The sequence below is a fragment of the Nelumbo lutea genome, chromosome 2 (assembly GCF_056320005.1).
Source record: "Nelumbo lutea isolate HS-2025 chromosome 2, American lotus-T2T, whole genome shotgun sequence".
Taxonomy (NCBI): Eukaryota; Viridiplantae; Streptophyta; class Magnoliopsida; order Proteales; family Nelumbonaceae; genus Nelumbo; species Nelumbo lutea.
The window spans coordinates 73,813,422-73,839,713 of NC_142685.1; the positions used below are offsets into that span (position 1 = coordinate 73,813,422).

General features: G+C 38.1%; 1 protein-coding gene across 2 annotated transcripts; it reads right to left on the minus strand.

The window, feature by feature from the left end:
• Positions 1-587: 587 nt before the first annotated feature.
• Positions 588-24,311, minus strand: LOC148871521 (Polyketide cyclase / dehydrase and lipid transport protein). 2 transcript variants are annotated; one of them, XM_088973751.1, is made up of 5 exons: positions 24,039-24,289; positions 23,382-23,879; positions 11,194-11,389; positions 4,556-4,687; positions 588-1,159 (listed from the first exon to the last, which is right to left on the minus strand). In XM_088973751.1, the coding sequence occupies exons 2-5, from the start codon at positions 23,687-23,689 to the stop codon at positions 1,034-1,036; spliced, it is 762 nt and encodes a 253-aa protein (XP_088829877.1). In that variant the 5' UTR covers positions 23,690-23,879; positions 24,039-24,289; the 3' UTR covers positions 588-1,033. The 2 variants fall into 2 exon arrangements, with proteins under 2 accessions (XP_088829877.1, XP_088829876.1); XM_088973750.1 differs by having other exon boundaries at positions 23,382-24,311.
• Positions 24,312-26,292: the final 1,981 nt, after the last annotated feature.

The following is a 26,292-nucleotide window of genomic DNA, read 5'->3' on the forward strand; positions in this document are numbered from 1 at the left end:
ACTATACTATTACCAATTATTTGCAATCTTTTGGAAACCTCTATTGTCAGATTCGTTCCCCATTTGTGATGATTGGGAGATGTGCTTTTCAATTTCTATTGGTGATTCTAATTCACATTTATTTGGTTGAAAGTTCTTTATGTCCTCTTTCATCCATTTATATATCTTGTTCTTTTGAAAAATTGTATCTGAGCCTTGTCGGCATTTTTTTTTATCAACTTGATTGAATGAAATATGCGTTTTCAAAAAAAAAAAATTTGTTATGCATTTATACCTTAATTTCAACCTTAGATTTAGTATTAATGTATTCGTTGCATTTGTGAAAGTTTAATATATTCAGCCTATTCATATCTTCCCACCATATCCACAAATATTCAAACTTCCAAGCATATCAAAATATGAATCCATTTTCAAGTTTAATGATACAATACATAATACTGATATTTTTTACCCTTGCTCATGACCTAGGATAACCAAGAATACAATCTCAGTATAACAAGGATTGAGAACTTGGATATACATCTAAAAGTGCTATGTCCAGAAGCCGCTAGGACTCTACTACATGATCTGAACATTATTGCAAGGCCTTTCTGAGTGGCATTTCAATGGTATATTAATCACTAGATGGTAATGATAAACGTTATAATAATGATGTACAATTATACATGAAAGAGGAACCAATAATACTACATAAGTAGAAGAATAGCCCAATTACATAACGTGAGGAATAACATCCCACCAGAGGACTAAAGCACTACAGAAAATCAAGGTAGAAAATCCGTTGGCCAAAAAATATATATTGATGTGTAAAACCAGAATATTTTAAATGGACCTTTTAACCTTTCATACTGTAATCACCAAAATTCACTATCTACAAACTAAACTTGAGAAAATAGGTAAACAGCAATTCTTGGAGTGCAAAGCAGTATGAGCCTCTAAAAGAGTTAGATGACCTCACAGCATGCGTCCAAGGCAGCAAATTGATGAGGTCGGTATTCTCTGGTTCTGATGTCAGGTTCAATGAAAACCATTTTTATGCCCTCTGTCCTCCATAAGAGTTTTCAAGGACTTGGACCCCAGGTCCATATATTAGACGGCAGCGATCAGTAAAAGAACTCACGAGACGAGAGACAACCTCCTTAAAGAACATAGATGCCACCTATTGCAAAAGAACCAGATAATGAATACAAATTTAATTTCAGAGATTCCAGATGCTTTTCTTCAAAGGTGAAATATTAGCAAGTGTTATAATAAAGATAGCTGGGACCAACATTGGGTAAGGTCTCTGGCTGGTTGTGGCAGAGACTTGAGATCAAATCCCGCTGTCACCAGCATCAGGGGAGTGATGAGCTACCCCACTTTTGTAGGCCCATGAACCAAAAAGAAAAGAATAACATTCTATACAAAACAGAATACCATGAGAATTTCATGGATGCAACCAGCCCTTCATTATGGGTTTCAAAAAAAAAAAAAACGCTTTTCTTTATGGAAACAAGACTTATCATGTCAAAAATCCACAGGCAGAAATCTCTGGAGAGAAAATAAGGAAATTTCAATATCTCAAGATTGGCATGGGATTTCTTTAAGTTGTTTAGAGGAAGGTTTTGAACCAAAGCAGGGTTTTGAATTTGGAGAGGTTTTACGAGGTTGGGCATAAAAAGATGATCTCTCTCAAAATTAGAAACTTTAGAGAACTAGGTTTTTAGTGGGAATTTCTCAAACAGTTTCAATAGGATGACAAAAAAAGCCTTAGATATGGGGAACGGCTGAATAAGATCTGATCTACACCAAGGTTTGATAAGGAAGCTTTAAAGAATTAGTTTCTCTCTAGAAAAGGTGTTCTGGATGTTGAGAAGGGAATGGAGAGGAGACTTACCCAGAATCAACTCAGTCCTTTAGTTGATGATTTTTTTGGTAGACAAATGGGCTATATAACAAGGGGTAGCCCTACCCCAAACCCCCATATAACAAGGGGTGGCTGAACTCAAAACCATGAGAGAGAGAGAGAGAGAGAGCTAGGAATCACTCCTAGGGATCCTATAATCACTCTAGGGCTTTGGACAATCACTCACCACAAGCAATGTAAGCAGAAAATAAGCTCCAAAATTCATTGCCCATTTTGCAACTTTAATTATATGCATAATCTAAACTATCACTAGAAGTTTAAAGAAAACTAAATAACTCCTACTTAACCAATGACTAAAAATTTAAATATAACTAAACTATGAGTAGAATTTAAACTAATATATTGGATCCCACATAAAGAAATTAAAATGACCAAAACACCCTTACTGTTCAAAAAAAATACAGAAATACATAAAAAATAGAAAATTAAAGCACTGATTATTTGGCTCCTGCATCAGTGGTTCCCTAGAAATCTACTAGAGATGAATCAAAAGAAGTATGATGACCAAAAAACAAACAACAAAACATTCAAAGGTGTATCTATGGACTCTATCCTTAGGTATTGGGATGTGGTAGTTTGTAATATAATCCACAAGACAGGCGAATCAGGTTTGAATGGAACCATATTTTGGAATGAAAAACTTCAATTTTGATGGCTACTCTCTCAGTAATATGGTCCAACATATGTGGGAACTAGGAAGTGTTTTCAGACCATATGGGCAACTCTTATTTTGACAATCTTTAACTATTCCAGTCCAGTTGGGAAAGGAACTTTAAGAACTGAGAATCTTTCCCGTTTTGAAGTTGGCCTTCATCATCAGGTTGGAATGCTTTGATCATTGAGAGAAACCACCAAGTTGTGATTGGATAGCAATCCGATACAGAAGCAAAGACATTTGTGTCTAGGTTTAACAGCTCATTAAGGTTAATTCCTCAACCAGCCAATGGCCTTGCTAATTCACCAGCAAGGATAGGAAGATCCAAAAGAAATTGGTAGACTTTTTATTTCTTCTGCAATATCAGATTTTATATATAACTTCCACTTGGTGGTAATAATACATGTATAAGACTAACATTAGAAAAAGTAGGTTTGCTATGCCAAGGTTCAATCTGGACACTCATGCCTGTAAGTAAAATGCACCTAGTCACACTCACACATTGAGCTGCCTTCTGTACGAACATGTTATTCTTCTAATCAGAAGAATGAATAAACCTTATACTGAGTTTTATGTGTTCTTATAATCAAATGAACAACACTTGTGTTCATTTTATTAATTGTAGTAGTGGACACTCTCTAAGACAACATTTAAAACCTTCTTGTTTATTTCACATATTAATGGTAGTAGTGGAAAACTCACCTCAATCACATTCACACTCCTTTCTCACATAGCTCTACACTTCACATTTTATTATGATGAATGAATGAGCAATATTTTACAATTTTAAAAATATCTTTCAATCCGCAATATAGACTTGTTTGGGCTTGCCTCGAGGGGCTTGGTCGAGGGTCCGAGGGTGGAGCCCCTGGCCCAGCTGCTAGGCATAAAAAAACAGAAAAAAATGCACAAATTTTCAAAATGCACATGCCTGAGCTGAAGTGTAAAATGTAGGACCAGCTCAATTCGAGTCCTTTGAGAATGTTGAATGGCCTTCTTTGATCAGAAATTTACGGCTGTTGATGGTTGTAATGGCTTCTTGAAGAAATAAGAAAGAAAATAGGGATAGAAAGAAGAGAGAAAATACATTGAATCACTCTAGAGTATAGGAATCACTCACCATAATTAGCATAAGCTGAAAAAAACTCAATAAATTTCATTGCTCTTTGTGTAAAACGACCATACATATTTATAGACTCTAAACTCATAATAATTCTAGGAGTCAAGCTGTTAGACTTATACTAGTCCTAGAAGTCAAAACTGTTAAGACTCAATAATCCTAGTAGGACTCAAACTAAGCTGTCATGCTATTTCAATTCAAAGAAGACTCAATAACTCTAATCCTACTTATGTAATGACTCTGAAATCTTAAACATAAACAAACTATAAATTTTCAATCAAACCTTATTAATGGACCCTACAGAAAAAATTGTAAAATGGCAAAAAATCCCCGGTGCCCAAAAATACAGAAATACATAAAATTTCACAAATTTTCAATCTTGACTCTTAAGCTCGCTCCTGCATCAGTAAGGCACACCAGGCACTCACCTTAAAGAGCTGTGCCTGAGACCTAGGCAAGGTGCATACCCTAAAAGAGGTAAAAAATAAATTTAAGTTATGCTCTTTATGGAAAACAAAGTGGCAATCATTTATAACAGCCTTGAATATAGTTTTAACTTCAAGCTCCACTCCATAAGAAGAAATAAAAACCCATTATGGACCATAATAGCAGTCATCCAATAGCATGACCTGCACAACATTACATGAGTAGCATTGTGGCTCTACACAAGTTTTTTTTTTCTCTTTTGAGAAAAGGTAACATGTTTTCCTCCTTTTTTTAGTCGCATCAAAGGACAACAGTCTCCTCACCCCACCATATATGTAGACAATAATTCTAATACTACCAATAATCAAGCTATGAAAGAAGATTAACAGCATCATAATAGCTATTATTTCAGTGTTCAGGTAAATAAACTTAACCAGATGAACAATACCTGACGGTAAAGAGGTGACTGGAATTTAAAGTCCACCAAGAAATAAAGATCACAAGTCCCTGGAACTGGTCCTGGATTAAACTCCCAAATGTTTATCAAATGATCAAAAAGACCACTTTCAGTTGCAGTTGTCTGGAAAAGGAACATCTTTGATCATTAAATACACCACAGCATAAAAGTAAAAATTAAAACAAAAAGAAAAAAGTACCAATGGGAACAAGAAAAAGGAACAGCATAAAATACAGCTCCTACTATGGGTCTTAATATATCTTAAAATAGCCTTTTTTTATGAGTACCATTACAAATTCTGTTAATGAAAATAAGCAGAAACAAAATAGATAAGACATCCTCCCAAAATAGATTCTCTCCTACCCCTTGTTTTGCCTGCTCATTTGCAGATATGTAAACGCAATGTATTGCAACCACTTTGTCCCTTTTGAGTTCTTTTGTTTCTCTCAATAAGTGTTTGTACTGCCAAAGACATCTTTCTTCGCTTTGAACCCACCCCACAGCCACTCCTGAATCCCCTTCTACAATGATGTTTGTGTAATTTATTCACTTTCCCGGTCTTAGGGGAGCAAGTCAGGCAGGTTGGCAAGGTTTTAGCCCAACCCAAAGAATTGAACATAAGGCCCAAGCCCTGACCAAGCACAAGGTCAAGCCTGACCTTTTCAACCTGGGATAGCCTGCACTGATATTTGATACACTAGGGTTGGCTCGGGCCCGGGTCAAGCTCAGGTTGGTCAATCAGCCCACACTAAAATTTGACATAAATGGGGTATAAAGGCAAAGAACATGAATATAGAAAACTGGTTATTGAAGGAGATTCCAAATTGGTTGTGGATTGGCTGCGAAGGGAGGAGGCAAAATTCTAGAACTACAACAATGAAAGGAAGAAATTCAAATGGTTGACACAAGATATGGAAGTGAGATTACAATGGGTCAAAAGAAGTTTGCAATCTGGGCTCAATTGTAAAAATTAAAAAGTGAAAAGGGATTTTTGGGGAGAGATAAGCGGTTTTATCTCTTGATTGTACTCTGTATCTGTACTCACTTTTCTTTATCTTCTTTCAATGAAATTTCACAGTTATTGATCAAGAAAAGAAACTGGCATAAATGTATATGTTTATGTATGCATGTACACAAATATATATCCCTCCCATTATAACTGAACCCGAAACAATTGATCCTTCTCTATCCCTTGTTTAGCTGAAGTGTCTGTCATGCCGTTAGCTGATCATTTTACCATTGGGCTTTAAAATTTACATTTCCTTTGTTAGCCACTTAAACTGTTTGGTTTCATTTCTATACTGCCATAGAGCTCTCTCCCTATTCAGCAACCATCCAAACCTTTGGATCACCTTCAATAATTAATTTACCTATTTGCATTTGTTTTGCCCACAGTACTCATAGTAGCTCTACTCTTATGGAATCCCTTCTCAAATGGGTCTAGAAAACAATGTTATTACATGACCTTCCTCATCTCTAAACATTCCTACCCAGACCCAGAGGGACTCTGGTTGGCCAAACTCCTGGCATCAAAGTTAAGCTTTAAGAAGACTCCATCTGGGGGAGTCAAGTTTTTTAACCCAAGGCCTTTTAGACATCTCCCAGCCACTTCTCACCACTTCCTTATAATGTCATCTGTAGAGAGAGAGTGCTTCCAAAATCTTGAGGCAATCTACCACCCTTATCTGAATGCATTCAGTAACTTCCCCTTTATTCCTTTCTTGCTCCTTAAAAATTCTAGCATTTCTCTCCTCCCAAATTGTCCAAATAAGTGCTGCTCTCAAAATTATCTTCCTGGTACTTCTTCTTCTTTCAGCAATACCTACGATTGGATTTGTCTATGAAAGACAAGTTTACTTCAGTTTGAGATCTTTCCGTGCAAGTCTGCTGGTGATGTGTCCCAAGGAAGAAGATGAAAGACTCAACTGTTTGTCTATCATCGCAAGATCATTGTCAACATCACATGCCTACTTAAGTCAAATTGTATAATCCCATTCTCCTTCACCAGCTTGCTTGGGTCAGATTGGTTAATCCCATGTTTGGTTTTATTTATACCTTAACCAGCCCTATCCATCAACTCCTTTCCACATGTCAGCCTTTCTGATGAGGCCCACATCTTTTCACCTACAACTTGGGCATAAAATTTAAAACTCACACCATGATTACCTATCAACTATACAGATTTAATCTCATGTAAAGCCTTCTGATTTCCTTCTCTTTTGAGTCCGGAAATTAAATTTTAAGGCATACAATGAGCTCTATCATAAATTAGGCACTAAAGAGGGAGAAAAAATCATTTATAAACTAGCAAAGATGAGAGAAAGAAAAGGCAAAGATTTAAACATTGTTAGGTGTATTAAATATAAAGATCAAAGAGTTTTCATAAAAGTGAAGAAAAAACATGTAGAGGGCACTAGCAAAGGAGATATTAGTCATAATCATACTAATAGTGTTAGAAATGGCATGTAACTTCATAAAATTAGAATTGCTTAAGTGAAATAGACTCTAAATAAGATGAAGGGAAAGGTGTTAGAACCAGATAGTTTTCAAATAGAAGGGTGGAAAGGGTATGGGAGAAGTAGGCTTATTATGGCTCACTAATGAAGAAAAAGCAGTGTAAATATTTAAGAACAAAGGTGATAATACAAAGTCGTAATAACTATCGAGGGTTTAAACCCATAAGCCACAAAACTTTGGGAAAGATTAATTGAGCAAATATTATGACATGAAATAAGTATATCATAGAACCACTTTAGGTTTATAGATGGGAGATCAACCATGAAGCTATCTTTCTTTTGAGACAATTGATAAGAAAAGTTGAGCGAAAAGAAGAGAAATCTCCATATGATGTACATTGATTTTGAGAAAGCAAAAGATAGAATCCCCAAAGAGATAATATGTCCGATCTTGGATAAGAACAAAATCCCTAATTGGTATATATACCTAATTAAGAATATGTATGAGGGTGCAATAACCAATGTTAGAACACGTGGGAGAGACATCAAATTTTGCAATTACACCAAGGTTCAACACTTAGCCCTTATTTATTTGCATTGGTCGTAGATGAATTGACTAATCATATTCAAGAGGAGGTCGTGCATGTTGTTCGCTCATGGAATTGTTCTAATTGATGAAAGTAACAAAATGCAAAATTAAGTCGATGGAAAAAATCCTGAGAAACAAGAGGTATTAAAATAAGTAGGGCTAAAGAAGAATATACAATATGTAAATTTAATAATAATAGGAGTGCAAATAAGGTTACAATTAGAATTGAAGATCAAGAGATAACACATTGTAACCTTTTACGATACCTTGGTTTAATCATAACAAGGGAGAGATTGAGGAGGGTGTCACCCAAAGAATTAGAGCGGGGTGGGCAAAATGGAGGGGTGCACCAAAAGTCTTATGTGATAGACAAATACCACTTAGATTGAAATGAAAATTGAATAAATGATCCGAGGTTGTGGATCATTTTGCGGCCCTTAGGGGGCTAAGGCAAGGAGACCCCCTTTCCCCCTTCTTGTTTAAAGCAGCTTAGAAGATTGATTTCTAGGGCCAATGCTAGAAATTTGATTAGGGGTTGGAGAGTAGGTAGAGGAAAGGTTCCAATCACCCACTTACAATTTGTTGATGATACAATTCTGCTTTGTGGTGGAGGTGATCCTAGGTGGGTGCAAAACCTGAAAATGATTGTACGTACTTTTGAAAAGATGTCAAACCTGAAAGTTAACTGAGATAAAAGTTGTCTTGTACTCCGGTCCTGTGGAGGAGGGTGATGTGGCAAGGGCAGAGATTCTAGCTGCAGCATACGGGATTGAGAAGGGTAAAGAGTTGGGTATTAATAGACTGATCATTGAGGGAGACTCAAAAACTGTGATAAAATGGTTGCAGAAAGGGGAAGGGGTGACATGGCATTTTTTTTATTAGTGAATTGTAAGATTTATTAATTCATAGCCAAAGATAGTACATTTTGGGGAGAGGCACGAGATGCTACCTCCCCTTTAAGGAGAGGAAGTGGAGGATACCATCAACCCTTTAGTTAATAAACATAACAAAGGACAGAAAATTACAGAGAAGCCCAATAAAAGGAGACCCGAGTAGCCCCTTGTTTAGCAAGATAATCAGCCAAGGCATTAGTCGATCTACCCATCCACTAAAATCTAATTGTCATGTCCCTCAATAGCCATTTAACCTTTTTTTAAATATCCTTGAAGTCCCAAGTGACAGTACCCGGGTCAGCCAACCACCCTACTACCACCTTGGAATCTCCTTCAATTATTAAGTTCAGCACTCCAAGTTGATAAGCAATTTGTATCCCTTGTGCCGCATCTAGGAGTTCAGCCCTCACAGTCTCCTATTCCCACCGGTCCCAAAAAAAAAGGGCAATGATGTTGTTGTTCTCATTTCTCAGTACACCACCAATCCCAGACGGTCCTAGGTTATCCTGACTACTCCCGTCAAAGTTCAGCTTAACAAAACCCTCCATCGGCAGAGTCCAAGTTACTTGAACTCTAGGCTTCCAAGAGGAAGTGAGGGAAACTGCAGACCAATTCCTCGTTAAATCATCAAAGGAGTAATTTTCAAAGAGCTTTAAGGATTTCAGCCACAAAATAGCCCTTGTAAGAATACACTCCTTGACCTCAAGAATGGTTCTTTCCTTCTCTTGAAAAATTCTGGAATTTCTCTCTTCCCAAGTAGTCCAAAGGAGAGATGCTCTTAAACACTTCAACATAATTCTCCCTCTTCTTGTGGTCCACACAAAGGTAGATGGGGAAAACAGCAAATTTACCTCAGTTGGCAAGTTCCACCTGCACTCAAACAAATCAAATACCCAATTCCAAATGGCTACAGCAAAAGGACAAGAAATCAATAAGTGGTAACAGTCCTCATTTTGCGCTTTGCACAAAGTACACCAGTTAGGGGATAAACACAAGAAAGGTCTTTTCTTCTGCGGGTTATTCATCGTATTGATTTTACCGTAGTAAACTTCCCAACAAAAAACATCTAATTTTAGGGGAATGACATGGCAGATAGCTTAGCAAAGCAATCCAAGCGGGATGTCAAGAACATGGTAGGGGTGACATGGCAGTTGAAGAATGATTTCCGAAGATTTAAATGGATGTCAAGGAACATGTCAATCCAGGGGTTAGGAGATCTGCCAACAGTTTGGCAGATAGCTTAGCAAGGCAAGGGGTTCAAAGAACACATGTTTTGGGCACATTTGTAATTCTGTCCTAGGTCAGCTTACTAAGCTGATTTCTTTCACACCTTCTTGTTGTATCCTAAAGTTTTCTAATTAATAAAATTCTCTCAAAGTTATTGATCAAAAAAAAAAAAGTTGCCTTGTGGATTTGAATATGGAGGAAAGACAAATTGTAGAGGGGGCAGAAACTTTGGGATGCAAGGTTTTTCAATGACCAATGAACTATTTGGGTTTACCTTTGGGGGATAATCCAAGAGGCTATAGTTTTTGGAATCCAGTAATTGAGAAGTTTACTAAAAACTTGGCATCCTAGAAGAAAAGTTGTTTGTCCTTGAGGAGGATCACCCTAATTAGGTCCACTCTAGCCAACTTGCTAGTTTATTTTTTATCATTGTTTAGGATTCCAAAAGGGGTTAGTAAGAGGCTGGAAAAACTGATGAGGCATTTCTTGTGGGAGATAGGGAAGGAGAAAAATGACTATGGAGTTAGCTAGGAAGTGGTCAGAATAAGCAAAAAGTTTGGTGTGCTAGGTTTGGGGAATATTTAGGAAGAAGTGTTGCTTTGCTAGTTATGTGGCTTTGGAGATTGCCAATTGACAGGAACAAATTGTGGGTAAAGATAATCATTAGTATTCATGGGCTTGCAATTGATGGTTGGGATGTTGGAGTCTTGGCTAGGGCTACAAGAGCTTCTCCATGGAAATCTATCCATGCTATCCTACCTTCTTTTTTACCATATATCAGTTCTAATCCTTGTTCTGGTAATCTTGTAAATTTTCGAGATCATGTCTGGATGGGCAACTCACCCCTAAAAGAACAATTATCTTCCCTTTATGCAATTTCTAACCAAAGGGATGAGCGTATTGCTTCCTTTGTGGTTCCTTCTAATTCTAGCTGAGGGTTTGATTAGGACTTGGGGCTTAGAAGAGGATTGTGTGACTTTGAAATAGGTTAGCTAGACCTTTGATCTAAGGTCTTCAGGGGGTTTTCTTGGACCCCTCAAAAAGGGACCACCGGATTTGGACTCTTTCCCCTTCAGGTATCTTCACTTGTATATCTTCCTTTTTGTCCCAAATCCAGCTGGGTGATAACTTGGGCCTACCTTGATGGTAACAATTATGATTTATTGGTGGTCAAGTTTCTGGAGTATGATGGTGCAACTTTCTAAGAGAACTATTTGAAGTTTGATCAAGAGAAACAATGTATTATTTTTATGCATCAAAAACAATGCATTATTTTTTGACATCTTATAAGTGACACCATAAGTTGGACTGCTCCATAAATCTCTGAGTTGCATTGCTTTGAATTTCAAGCCTACAATTATAGCATTAACTGACTTCTATATCTTTGCCAAAAGATAAAGTAAGGAGATTACAGGGAAAATTCTCTAAGAAAAAAAATTTAGAAATTTAAGAACAGGCAATTACCTTTATAGACTTGGGTTTGTTCAACTCTACATGGGAAACATAACTTTCAACAAGAAATTTAAAACCAATCACCAGCTCAGCATCAAAAGATCCATCATCATTGCGTCGAAGTATCTCTGATCGCTGACACCATGGGACAAAATCTTCATACAGATCAACAGCTGCAACCACTGCAAATAACTGCTCTGGAGAGTACCTGATCATAACAAATCAAATTTGCTCAAATGTTAAACAACACTAGGTAAATGAACTTCAAATCATAGCAGAAAGGCCACATGAAGTCGTCACAAAGAAAAGAATTTTGATGCAAGATAAAGAAACTAAGTTTATTTAGAAGGAATGACAAATTAATTAGCTTTGATAGTTTGATTGACCTCTTCACATCTTTCGAGACTCATAAGATTTTGGTTTCTACTTTTGAAGAACTCTCCACTACCAAAAAATAATTAAGAAACTTCTAAAAAGTTATTATCCTCTCCTACATCAAGTCCCTGTCACAATTTGGTCATAACTCCCATGTACCATAAAATATATAAGATTTGAGGATAGGATTCGTGACTTGCTGAAGGAGAATTAATGAGTCATATTTTATCCAGCATAGGTTCATCTTGGTGCTCCAGAATTATGTATTTGCTCTCTTTGATATCCAGTATACATTCCTTTTTTTTATAGTTAAAATATCAAATTTTCATTTATGTGAAACAGATTACATGAGAAGTCCCTTGGAGAGGCACAAGATGTCACATCTCCAAACAGAATATACAGAAAACAAAGCATAAAATACATGAATTCTAATAAAAAATTACAGTTGAGCCCAGAATAAAGTTTCCCTATTTGCCCCTTGTTTTTCCAAAACATCAGCAAAGGCATTAGCTAATCTCCCCACCAACTGTATTGCTACAGACATATTCCTTGTCAACCACTTGAATTTTTTTAACTCATTCTTGTAGCACCACATGACATTCTCAGGATTCTTCAACCATTCCACCACTACCTTAGAATCCCCTTCAATCACCAGATGCTTCACACCCAATTCCTTTGCATGAAATATTCCTTGTATGGCTGTTAGTAATTCTGCCCTAACAGAATTCCCAAAGCCCAAGGGGCCAGAGTAAAGAAGAATGTTGCCCTGGCTACTCCATCCAATGTTTTAAAAGGCGTGGGAGGCATACGCCTGGAGGCGTGCCTCTAGGTGAGGCGCTCCCAAAACACCTTGAGGTGTACGCCTCAGGTGCAAAAGGCGTACACTTCATGCACTTTTTGCATGAGGCGTGCTAGAGGCATACGCCTCATGCACATTTATATAAAAAGACAAAAAAAAAGAAAAAAAAGAAAAAAAGGAAAGGAAAAGAAAGGGAAGGGAAAGAGAAAAAAAAAAACAGAGAGAGAGAGAAGGAAAGGAAAAAGAAGGGAAGAAAAGATAAGGGAAAAGAAAGTGATTTGCCCCTGCCCCTTCAGCTGGGGGGCTTCGCCCCCTTTTTGATGTAGCCCAATTTGTTTTCTTTTTGAGTTAGGGGGGTCTTGCTCTGCTCCGGACCCCCCTCCCCTTTCAACTAATGTTATGCATCTTTATTCTTCTTAATATAAAATATTTTTATTAAAAATAAAGAAAAAATGAGATCCCTCTTTCTTCATCCTCCTCTCCTTCCTCGTCCTAACCCCCCTCCTCTTAAGGAGGCATAAGCTTACGCCTCTTGCGTTCTAAACTACGCCTCACGCTTCTAGGTAGTGGAACGCCTCGCGTCACACCTCCGCATTTTAAAACATTGCTCCCATCACATCCAGCTTCACTGAGCCTTGAGAAGGGGGGAGGGGGGCAACTTGTAGTTACCCTAACCTTTGAAGAGGAGCAACTTTCTACTACTAATTGGTTCTTCCATATGTTAATAAAAGAGAACTGGTGAAAGAGTTCCAAGATCTATAACCAGTGTATTGCCCTATACATAATACAATCCTTCAAAGCTTGGCAGCCCCTCTCCTTTTCTTGGAAGATGTTGGCATTCCTTTCTTCCCAAATTGTCCAAATCAAAGCTGTTCTCGCACACCTCCACATATTTCTACCTCTTTTATGGGGCCAAATGAAGGTAGAAAGGTTAAAGATCGTGCTTACTTCTGCTGGCATATTCCACTTGCACCCAAACAAAGAGAAAAGCCATACCCAAAGCTCTGCAATGGCAGTACAAGATAAGAATAAATAGTAATAGCCCTCACCACGAGATCTGCAAAGAGTACACCAATTAGGTGAAATACTATGGAAGGATCTTCTCTTTTGTAGGTCATCCAAGGTGTTCACTTTCCCATGGAACACTTCCCAACAAAAAGCCATAACCTTGGGGGGAACCGGCCTACACCAGACTTCTTTGAAGGGGAGAACCTGTTGAATGGAGGTCTAGCAAAAGAGCTTGAAAAAGGAAGCAGCCTACACCAGACTTCTCTGACCCAAGTGTCCTCCCAAAACCGAACTGAGTTTCCAAAACAAACATCATACCTAACACAATTGAGAAACTACAAAAAAAAAACTATGAATTGACTTCCAAGGTGTTGTCAAGTTAACCCTCCTTGATGTACCAGCATCCTACCCATTCTCTAAACATCCATGTATACTCTTCACCACTTCATGCCAAAGCCTCTCCCACTCCAAGAGCCACCGCCACCACCACTTCCCTAACAATGCCAAATTCTTTTGAACCACATTTCCTAGACATAATCCCCCTTCCTCTTTACTTCTACCCACAATCTCCCATCTAATAAAATGATCTTTTTTTACTTTCTCCCGGTTCCCAAAGAAAGTCTCTCATCACTTTCTCCAACTTCTTTGCTTCTCTAAGCAATATCCCAAAGACAAAAAGCTAGTAAGTAGGTAGGTTCGCCAAGGTAGCTCTCATCAAAGTGATCCCACCACCTAGAAAAATATAATTGTTCTTTCACAAGGCTAATCTCTTCTCAAACTTCTCTGTTACTGGAGTCCAAAACCTACTCTCCCTAGGGTTTGCCCCTAATGGATGCCCTGAATAGGACAAAGGTGAAGAAGAAATAGAACACTCCATCTCCAAATTGATACTCGCTATGCATCTCTTTTCTAGATTGATTTTCAAATTGGAAATTCTTTCAAAGCCTCTAATCAAGTCTTTTAGGTTTCCTACCTTCTCAATAACCATCACAAAAAAAAAATATATATCAAATCATCTACAAGCTGGAGATGAGTAACTAGGACTCGACTTCTGCCTATTTTCCATCCCCTTATAACATCTTCCCTATCAGCCCTAGTGATGATTCAACCAAGCACATCAGCTACTAGGGTAAAAAAGGAAAGGTGAAAGTGGACCCCCTTGTCTAATACCCTTACAAATTGAAAAAGAAAAAATCCCTTAGCACCCCATTAACTTGGATGGAATAATGGCAAGTACTAACACAACCAAACATCCAGCTACACCACCTTGCCTAGATCTCTTCATCTCCTCTACACATTCATTGGCAATCCCTCGTAAAGTTCCCCAAGATGGGGCTGAGGTCCCACTTACTCCTCTAGACCTCCATACACTCCTTGTCCATCTTCCATCCAATTCTAATAATTTTGTTTCTTGTAATAGCACAATGCCAAACTTTTCCCTTTTGACTAGATCCTTAATCACCCTCCTTTCCCTAGCACTCTCCAATCCTCTCATATTCCAACTAATTATTTTCATAGCCATGAATCAGAAGAAAGCCCTCAAACACAAACCACACCTCCTTACTTTGCACCCTTCCTCCTATCTCCCCTACCACTAAACTCTAAATCTCCCTTAATATCACAAATTAATCTTCCCAGCTCAAATATTTTTTTTCTTTTTCTTTTTTTCCTCACCCTTCTTAACATTCATTTTCACCTCTCCTTTCTTTACGGCCCTTTCATCCACCTAACCATAGTTGTCAAGGCGATGCCTAGGTGTCGCCTAGGCGACTAGGCGGTTTTCCATGGGCGCCTCGCCCAAACGCCCCGGATTTTGTATACTAGGCGCACACCCAAAGACTTAAGCAAAAACCTAGACAACTAGGCGGGCGCCTACATACATCTAATATTTTTTTTAATTTGTTATTTTGATAGCCTACATACATCTAATATTTTTTTAATTTGTTATTTTGATATTTTATTCTTTTAAAATAAAACCGGTTACATACTATCATTATTTTATTATTAAGATAACAGTACAAAGCCTTTTTCCGAAGACTTCATTCCCCAGCCCAACTCCACCGCACCTCTGCTTCAGCAGGTAAGTTTTTCCCTTCTTCTTCAGTCATTTTTTGCTTTTTTTCAAAAAAACAGGGGCTCCGCCCCTATACTCCTCCCTTCCTCCACAGCTCCACTCATTCTTCTTCTTCCGCCCCTGATTGTTCTCAGTCGCTAGTCCTAGTCTCAGTACTTTTTTTTTAAAACAGGGGCTCTGCCCCTGACTGTTCTCAGTCGATAGTCTCAAACTCTCAGTCCCTTTTTTTTTTTTGAAAAAAACAAGGGTCTATACTCCTCCCTGCCCCTAATCCCCTATACTTCTTCTTCTTCCTCTTCTTCTTCCGCCCCTATACTTCTTCTACTTCCTCTTCTTCTTCCGCCCCTATACTCCTCTCCTCCCTTCCTAGTTCCTGCACTTTTTTTTTTCAGTTAATAGTTAGTGTACATGCTTGCTAGTTAGTGTACTGTGTACATGCTTGCTAGTTATATGAAATTTATAGTTTTATACTCATTTGAATGATTTATAGAGTTAATAGATAGTGTACAAGCTTGCTAGTTAGCACACAAAACCAATAAAATAGCTTACAAAAGCATAGATAAAGTAAAAACTCAAGAAAAATTAATATTTTAAAATTTCAACACCTGGGTGTCACCTAGCCTCACCTTGGCGCCTTGAAAACTATGCACCTGACCCCTCTCATCAATGGGAGCCAAAGCTAAAACTTGAAATCCTCCTCTATTAGAGTCAACCCCTTCCTTACCACCATCTCTCTCATTTCACTGTACCCATCCACATGGCCTTCCTTTTGTTTGAGTTCCTCAAATTCTATGCAAATCAGATCCCATATTTTATCCACCTCCCCACTCTTCTCTTCATTGCAACCTTACCCAAATCTCCCCCTTTCTTCCACCACCACACTTACCCTTCCCTAGAGCATCCAACAACAGTCCCTTCTTCTAGGAAAAGAATCTTCGTGTTCAAATTCCCTATTTGCATGCAAGCCAATGCTACCGAGGATTGAGGTTTCATCCAAACCATAATCATCACTGCTATCTTCTACAATAGGTCATTCTCCACTTTCTAGCTTCTCTAAGTCATTGTGCTTGACACATATTGGATTCTGCCTCTCAAACGACAAACATTTCATTTTCTTGGTTGGGATCCACTACAGTGAGTTAATTGATTGAGCATTGTCATCAACTTTTCATAACCGAGAGGTGGAGCTCGAAGAGGAAGAAGATAGATGGTTAAAATCATCTATCAACTACTTCCCCCCCCCCAGCCATGTGAGGGCTCATGTGACTTTGGTGCATCTAAAACAACTTTAACCATGGGCTTGGTGCTAAGCCCACCAGACTTAGACTCCTCTCTAGCCCTCAGCCCAAGAGATTTAGGTGGGGCTAATGCCTCAATGCGTCTAAGTGATCCATCCTACTTCATGTGACTCCTTAACCTGCCAACTCAGTCTACTCCTGGTTCAGCCAACTTGTTCCTTGGTTTATTTTGGGATTTAACATTTGCTTCTTCGCTAACCTCAATAACACTAGAATTTGTCATGGCAGTATTCCCAATGACCACCTGTGCAAAAGTTATGCTACGTGCCGGGGAGGTCACTTGTTCTCTACACCTTTGACCTTCTATCTACCCAACGTCTTTTTGGCTTCCCAATGAATGTTGGCCCATGTTGGTATAACTTCCATCAGCATTTGAATCTTCTAATCTCCTTACTCCACGTACAGCTCCCTTGGCATTCTTCTTACTTTCAAGTTTCAACTACATATTTCTTACTATCTTCAGTTACAATCTCTTAACAGATAACTTGTTTGCCTTTTGAATTGCTCCTTCCACAAAGATCCAGAGCCATTCCATGGATCTAACTCAGTCAACACAACATAGCCCTCCTTGCTTCCCTTTATGTTCAACCTCAACTCATAGTTGTCAAGATGATGCCTAGGCAACTAGGCGACTTTTAGAGGTCGACTCGCCTAAAGCCAATATGGCTTTCATATTACCCATAAATATTGTATCATTTTTTGAATGCCCATATATATTTATATCATTTTATTGGTTGGTTTTATTTTATTAACATACACCCTGTTGTATGTTACACTTTTTCATTAAGATGGTTCTTCTTTTATTAGAGTTACGCATATGTTACAAGTCTTTTGGGTTTGAGTTCTGAACCGAGACTGAGAAGAGAAGATAGAAAAGGACAACTGAGAAGAGAAGACAGAAAAGACAGAGAAGACCAACAACTATGAAGAGTTTCCATTGTTTCAACCGAGACTGAGAAGAGAAGACCAACGACTGAGAAGAGTTTTTCAGCCCAAGACTCCAAGTCGTCTAGGACCTCCAGGTAAGTTCTTCATCTGTAAATCGTCCTGTGGTCCTATATTTTTTTCTTACGTTTTTTCAAGAAATATTGTAGGAAACAAAACAGGGGCTCCGTCGCCACCTCCTCCTTATTCAAATGGTCCTATTAGTCTTTTATTTTCTTAGTTTTTTTAAATACTTTTGGGAACAAAACTGGTCTCCGCCCCCTTCTCTAAATTTTTTCCTGTATTTTTGCACTATTTTTTAATAATATTTATTTTGGAACGGAACAGAGACGTCCTGTGGTCGCCTAGGCTCCCCTAGGCGCCTTAACAACTATGCCTCAACTTTCCTCTAACTTTCACTTCCTCAAAGGCTTAACAGGAAATCATTATCTTGTTTGACCCAGCTCTTTGTAGGCTGGAATTCTATCCTTGTTGCTGTGTTATAAAAGCGGAAGACGCAAATAAAGATGCAAGGGCCATTTTGCTAACAATGAAACATCTGATATATAGAAAAAAGAGAGATGATAGCTGTGGGTGATGCCTCTAACATCCAGGGTATGGCAGACTTGTTGGGCTACAAGGTTGGTCAGCAGCCAGCAAATTATTTGGGGTTGCCATTGGGAGTCAAATGCATTTCAAAAAATATTTGGAATCCAATAACAGAAAGAATGGATCAGAAATTGGCCACTTGGAAAGCAAGGTACCTCTCCAAAGGTGGAAAGGCAGCACTCATCAAGAGTGCCCAAGCAAGTTTGCCAACGTACTTCATGACCCTTTTTCCTATCCCCTCGGAAGTGATAGAGGTTTTTGAAAAAAAAAACAAAAAAAAAAGATGAGAGATTTTTTGTGGGTGGGTTTTAAGGATTCACACAAATATCATCTTGTAAACTAGGTACAGGTTTGTAAACCCCTATTTCAAGGGAGGTTGGGGTTAAGGAGATTAAAATCTTTCAACTTAGCTTTGCTAGGAAGTTGGCTATGGAGGTTTGCTGCTGAACCTGACAACCTCTGGAGGAAAGTAATAGCAGAAACATATGGGCTGGATGAAAGTGGTTGGAGTAGTGGTCCACCCATGTCGACCTATGGATGCAGTCTGTGGAAAGGAATATGCAAAGCTTCGAACCTTTTCAGAATGGAAGTTGGATTTAATGTTGGGAATGGGAGAAGGATTATGTTTTAGTTGGATGCCTGGACTGGGGAGAATTCCCTTGAGGATATGTTTCCCACCCTGTTCAGTTCGGCTGAAGATAAAGAAGCCTTGGTAGCGGATACATTTGTGATAAGGAATAATGCTATTTGCTGGGCTCCAGCCTTTATAAGGGACTTCACTGATTGGGAGATTCAGCAGGTGGGGAATCTCCTGGTTTTGCTTCAGTCTCAGGTTTTGAATCTGCAATCCGAGGATTCTCTAGTGTGGAAAGGGAACAGAAGTAGGGAGTTTTCAGTTAAACCCTTCTACAACGCCATAAGGGGAGGTTTTGAAACCCTCTTCCCAAGCCGGGCCATTTGGGAAACAGTGGCTCCCTCTAAAGTAAATTTTTTGTATGGGGGCAGCTTTAGAGAAATGTCTCACCAAAGAGATGTTGGTAAGAAAAGGTTTTAACTGCAGTGACCTGAGGTGCAGCTTCTGTGGTGGGGATACAGAAACAGTAAACCATCTGTTTCTACACAGCAACTTTGCCTCAAAGATCTGGAGCCACTTCTTAAGTAGTCTGAGGTTAAGCTGGTTTATGCCAGCATCAGTTAAAGCCTGCCTGGAGGCTTGGCAGATCTGAGAGATGACCAAGGAAAGATTTGCTGGTCTTCTATTCCCTAAGCAATTATGTGGGTGGTTTGGACAGAAAGGAACAGCAGGGTCTTTGATCTTTAAACCTCTACTGAAGCTGAAGTCATCAATTTGGCTTTGGGTTGGTTGTCTATACATACTGAATTTAAAGAGGTTACTTCTGATTGTAACTTTTTGAAGATGGCCTTTTTTTGAGGTCCTTCTGTTTTGGTGTGTACAGCTTCTCATTGTACAAAGGACCTTTTACATCAATATAATTTATACTTAAACTTTGCTCAAAAAAAAAACATATGATATCTAATAAAAAAAAAGTTTTATCCAAAAACTGAACTGAAAATTCAAAATATGTTAAAACAAGATAAAAATGCAGTTTAATGCAAAATATGCTAAAAAATCAAAAATATGCCAAAATTAAAAAAAAAAAAAGAAAAGCAAGATATTAAAAATATTAAACACATTATTAATTAAAAATATAAACCTAAATTATAAAATAAACGTTTTAAATAAACCTATTATCTCAAATTACATAAATACAACATGTAAAACATATTTAAAATGAAATTTTAAAAATAAAATCAAGCATAACATACAAAACATATTCAATCATGTAAGCTCTTAATCTCTTTATATTTTTTCCCGATTGCATTACTTCAAATAGCTAATATTGCTCACTGATCAATCCTAATAAAAGATATTTTAAAAACGCTTAAAATTATAAATCTCTTGGTCAAGGGTCCGGAGGTGGAGCCCCTGACCCATCTGCTAAGCACAAAAAAAAAAAGAAAAAATGCACAGATTTTCAAAAGGTGTGTGCCTGGGCTGATGTGTAAGGCACACCAGGCACATGCCTTTTGAAGGTGATGCACCTGGGACCTAGGTGAGATGCATACCCTAAATTGTGGCTCGCCTGTGCACCTAGGCGTGCCTTTTAAATCGCTGCCTTGTTGGCTGAGTGAGCCCAGTATATCATTCCTTAAGATATGCAGAATTTCTTATGGAGGTGGAACCAGTATCCCCTGGCTGTCAAGGCTCAAACCGGTTATGTGAAGATAGCAATTGCAAGCCACCCGCTGGAAATTTAGAAAAGGCTAGAATCTTCCAGAATGAAGATCAATCTGCAATGGAGGCGATTGGGCATAAATGGCAGTGATGGATTGGATTAGACTTTGAATATATCATAATTGTCAAGGCATCACCTATGTACCTGCCTAGGCAACAAAAATGACAAGGTGGATTCTTTTAAATTAAACAATGGCTCCATCTTTGTTCCTTTTCTCTTTTTAAATTTTATTCCAAATTAGTCTTTAGTTGCTAATTTGAATATATCATAGTTGTCAAGGCATCACCTATGTACCTGCCTAGGCATCACCTATTAGTATTATTTTTGAAAGTATTGAAATTAATATCTGTTATGGGGCTGGGGTTTGAGAGGTCTATCGAAAAGAGGTAAGATTGTATGGAAGGCGTTGCCAGTGGTGGTGTGATCAATTGGTCAGGAAATCTTAAAAGCATTTGGGGAAGGTTATACTCCTGGGTGGCAACTCACAACCTGTTAAAGAATTGTCCTTACAATTCTTTTTTGGAGTATAGTAATCTTTTTATATGATGTTCTTTTTTTTTTGGAGTATAGTAATCTTTTTGTATGATGTTCTTTTTTTTTTGGGAGTATAGTAATCTTTCAGTCTTCTATTAATGAATTACTTTACATTTTCTCTCAAAAAAATATATATACTATTGTCCTAGATATGATGATTTCCCATGTTATGAAAGGAAATGTAATGTTCTTAATAAAGAATGTTGCTATTTTTTAAATTAATATGCATGCTCAATGATATATAAAAGTAGGGAACTGGATGAACTTTAGTTTTTAAATTATTTATCAAATGATAGTTTTTTTATTTTATGAAATTCTTATCTCCTAGGTGCCTGCCTAGGCATCTAGGTGACAAGGTGCCCCCACTGTCACCTAGAATTGCCTAGACACCTTGACAGCTATGGAATATATTTAGAATTCTATGGACAATCTTAAGCTTCAAAGATTGGATTGCCATTTCAAGATTCCAGCTCAGTCAGACCTATTGAATTGCAGCCACCCCCAAAGGAGAATGCCATTAAATTGGTTTTCGATCACTGCTTGTCTATAATTTTGGTCCATCTGGCATAGGACAAGTGTTTAGACAAAACAACATACCAACACAAGGTCTCGCTTTTTTGCTATGGCCTTGTGAGCATAAGTTACTCAGTCAGAGTTGAGTTCCTCTCCCTCCTTCAAGTTCAAGAGCTGATGGCTTATCTCTCAATTATGAGAGGCTCACAATCAAAGTAGATGTCCAGATAGTGATCAGATGGACAAGGGATTGCACTGTTTGCACTTTTTCTGTCTCTCAACATAAATACAATCAAAGCCAGAACATGAGTTCCCAAACACAGTCAAAGACCCAAACTTCCAGGTTCTGTAGCCCCTCAATTGTTTCCCAAATGCATATGGCACTCATGAGAGATGCAAGAGTTGATAGTGCATTTCATCCTTTCATTGTCATAATTCTCCTCCAAGGGAGATGCAAGAGTTCCATTTGATTATCTGAACCCAGTGAAATCTACAAATGGTCATTCAAAATGATTTACCTAATACCTTTGTCTATAAATCCCATTGGGTCCAACATGAGCACACATTTTTCTAGCCAAAACTCACAGCGAGAAAGTGTTTCCCTAAAATATTCATATACTCAGCCTTTTTGTTTTTCTCTTCCGTTTTTTTTTTTTTTCCTTCCCTTTTAGACCACTTAGGGGTCCATATCCAGTCTACCCCTCCCAAGACCCCAGATAGCTGGGACCAACATCAGTGTCTTACTTTGCAAGCTTGCTAATAGTGTACTGAGATCTCTGGTGTATTGTTTGTTTTTGTTTCTTTTTAGTTTGAAGTCTTTATGTTATGAAGGGGGCTGGTGTTTTAGGTTGAAGGGGTTGTGTTGTTATGTGGGTGATATTTTATCACCTCTTTGTTTTCTTTTGTCCCTCTCTCTTAATAATTTTTTTCCTTTTTTATTTATCTCCGAGAAAAAGGATTTCTTAATGAATCAAAGACAATTTCTGACACTAAGCAAATACCTTGTTCTCACGGATGCCTAGATTTTATGATGCATATGCTAGTGATCATGCTATAATTGGCATCTAGATTAAAATTCATACTGGGAATTAGATATCCCACTGCAACTTCATATCTTTGTTAGTTTGGTTTGTTTCCTATCAATGGCAAAGGATATATTAGAAAATTGAAAAAGAAGGTACAAGACTATTGATCAAAAGAGGATGTGTAAGGGGCAAAAAAAGGCCCTAAGATAAACAAAAGGTGCTAAACATACATACATACATACATACATACATAACTCCAAACCAGTAGAGAAGATTACAGAAGCTCCTTCCCATACTCCCTCTAGAACAGCTGCCACCCACAGGCATGGCAGCTTTCAGAGCCCATTTGAATGAATAGTTCAAGCTGAAATCTAGCGAACTTGCTTTTATGACAATGTGACTGTTCCTCCAATGACCAAATCAGAGTCTCCAGCCCACTCAGCAAAGCATTAGCTTCATATCATAGCTTTACCTCACTGCCTCCGGATTCTTTTTTCCCCATCTTATCAGTAGTAGGAGAAAAATATCAAGAAAGAGAAACAAAACACAGGATACTCTTTTGATCAAGGAATGTTACAGACTTGCAGGATAATTCATATATAGCAAGCTAGGTAGTTCAGTAGCTTTTGAAACCGTACAAGAAGCAAGCACTTTTAAATAGAACAGCAGTACAGTAGATAAAGAGATTAGACAATCAGAGAAAAACAAAAAAGCAAATAAAAGGTATGTAAAAGGATAGCATACCCGATGACACGCCTCTCCTCGTAAGTCTTAGAAAGAACATTCCCCTCTTCTCCATCTCCACAACCAAGGAAGTTCCTCCTTTGCACAATACTATAAATGTTCCTCAGTGGAAAGTTAACATCGTTATCAGTGCCAACCAACTTATCGACGGATGCACTTTCAATACCTGCAATGCTACTCAAGCGCCGAAGCTGCACAAATCTTCCAAACCGTCCACGATTCCTAGCAGACCTCAGCAACAACCCTACATTGTTTCTACCTGATAACAACCTCCCAACTGCCTTAGAGGCCGACACAAGAGGCGGCATTGTAAAACAACTATTTCCTTCACAAGTTTCAACCTCTCAATATCCTTATTAAGTTTTCCCACTCTTTCTCCAACAATTCTGAATGCTCTAGAATTTAGTAATCAATCCCAAAATGCTCTAGAATTCAGTAATCAATCCCAAAATGCTCTAGAATTGGGAAAACATTAAAAAAATATAAATTTTGTCAACTCTGCAAAAAGGAAAAAAGGAAAACAAGAAATCAACCCACCCACCCAAATTTTTTCAAACAAAAACAATGATCCTCAAATGAATAAGAGATTCCGATAGAAATCCAAATATCCGAAACCAAAGTTGCTCCAAAAACAACCAAAAAAACTCGAACCAATACCAGATTAACCCTAAATCGACGCCGAAACGCAAATAAATTAGCTCTCCTTGGAGAAAAGAATGGGGCCAGAGAACATTCGAACACCCAAATCTACTGACGCGGACAGTAAAGGTTGACTCTGGCCGCCAAATTTGATGCGTTACAGCAGGAGATTGGCTGCCCTGAAGGAGAGAAGCTGGGGGAGGAGAGAAAACGACGATTGCTGGTTTTAATCGACAAGACGGGGTCATGAAGTAATCTAGGAAATAAATTCCAATCTGACGGCACTATGCCGGCTTTGTTGAGTCCAACTTTTTGTTTATTTGTTAAACCGCCAGCGATGAGCCTCCATCTTCGGGATCATTCGTACAAGGCTTTGTAGCCGTTGATTGGTTAGATATCGTGTCCTTTCACATATGTGTTAGGCGGTCTGATAAAAAGCTGTGTTCTGTAATTCTGTTTAATAATAACACCCCAGGTGAGAATGTCAGAACTTTTGGAGTTGGGTAATTATTTTTTAAAAATCTTTGAACTTTTGCATAAAAATCTTCGTAATTTGAATAAAGTTTGACATTTCTCTATACTAAGATGAATTTAAAAATAAAAAATAAAAATCTTTATTTAAAGTTTCTAGAAAATAGTCCAAAAGAGATTTCCTATGTCTTTCCGGAGTTATAGATTTTTTCTTAACCAAACGAGAAAAAATCAAAATATAGACTGTTCAACTTCAACAACACAAAAGATGCACCAAATTGAGTTGAAGATGGATTCAGATTACAAAATGGTGCGTAGGTTGATTTATGGACAATAATGTTTATTTGATATTATTTTTAGATGGTGATTTTTCATTGTTGTAACATTTTTATGGCTCCACGCTGGATATCATGTCATCCAAAAAAAAAAAAAAAGGCCTAAAACAGAATAAATAAATGACAATTTAAGGGTTGATTTGCCTAATCTATCTCTAAGTGATTAAAACGCCTCCCTTATTAATACTAAGTGAGCTAATCTAGTTCAACTGGTTAAATATTCAAATTTGATTTGTGGACAATCAAGCTAATCAAGTCCAGGTTCGAATTTTGCAATACTAGACTAAAGTGGCTTATGAGGCTAATCTAGTTTCCCGTGTTTAATAAAGTAGTGTTTAATGATATGATACTCTCATTTAATTTTGAAGACCTATGTCACAACTAATGCAAGCACTAAATGACTAAATGATATAGATATTAATATATTTATTTATAATTCTATAAATATATATATATGTAAGTATATAATATCTGTTTAAACCCTCACAGAGCATTAAACACTAAATTAATACCACGGAGTGGCATGTGACCAATCCATAGTCAACTTTCCCACTATGATGAACCTGCAATGCATCATATGTTATGCGATGAATTTACAGAGCGCATCGCGGAACCGCAATAAACTCGCGGTTTGCTACACACCTACAAGCCCATTCACAACTCGAGTCAAGAGAAACCCGAGTTGAGCCCTTTGTAAAAGGTTCACACGTGCCTGAATCTGCAATAGGCCCACATCCCATCAAAAACGTGGTGGAGTGCCACATAAGGTTAACAGGATGTTGCTCGCTGGGCAATGACCCCACTAAATGCCACACCAATTAAATAAAGTGCACGAGAGGTAGTAGCACACAAGAGTAATGAGGGGTCTTGAAGGGAAGGAAAGTTGATTCTCAGGAAAATCCTTATAAGACACGTGGCGAAACCCCAATGGTGCACTTAATGATTAACAATAAATCCAATATTCTCTTTCCTGATAGGAGACAAGTGCCTTTATCTCCTACCTTTTAGGATCTAGGAATCTCCCCATAAATAGAGATCATCCTCATAGTGAAATTCTTTCGGTATCCAACACTCAACATCTAGCACTCGAGCACTCCTTCACTCTGACTCCTTACCCTAGCACTCTTAGCCCAAAAGCCAATCTCCCCACTTCCCAGCCTTTCTCTATCTTTCAAAGATAGTTCCCCCATCCAAGCCATACTGCACCTATAGTAGAATCTCTTGTTCGCCTTTGATCATAGAGAATGGCCTCACAGAGGATCAATCTCACCACCATCCCCGAATAACAGAGCAACGCCCCAGAGAACACCAACTTCGGAATGGAGAACCAACCCGAGATGGAAATGCCTATCCAAGTTGATATTCAAATACTTCCAAACAAAGTCTAGGAGTTTGAGGCAATTTTCGAAAATAGGTTCAGAAGGCTAGAGCAAATGTAGGAGGAAACGAGAAGTGCCTTCCAGATC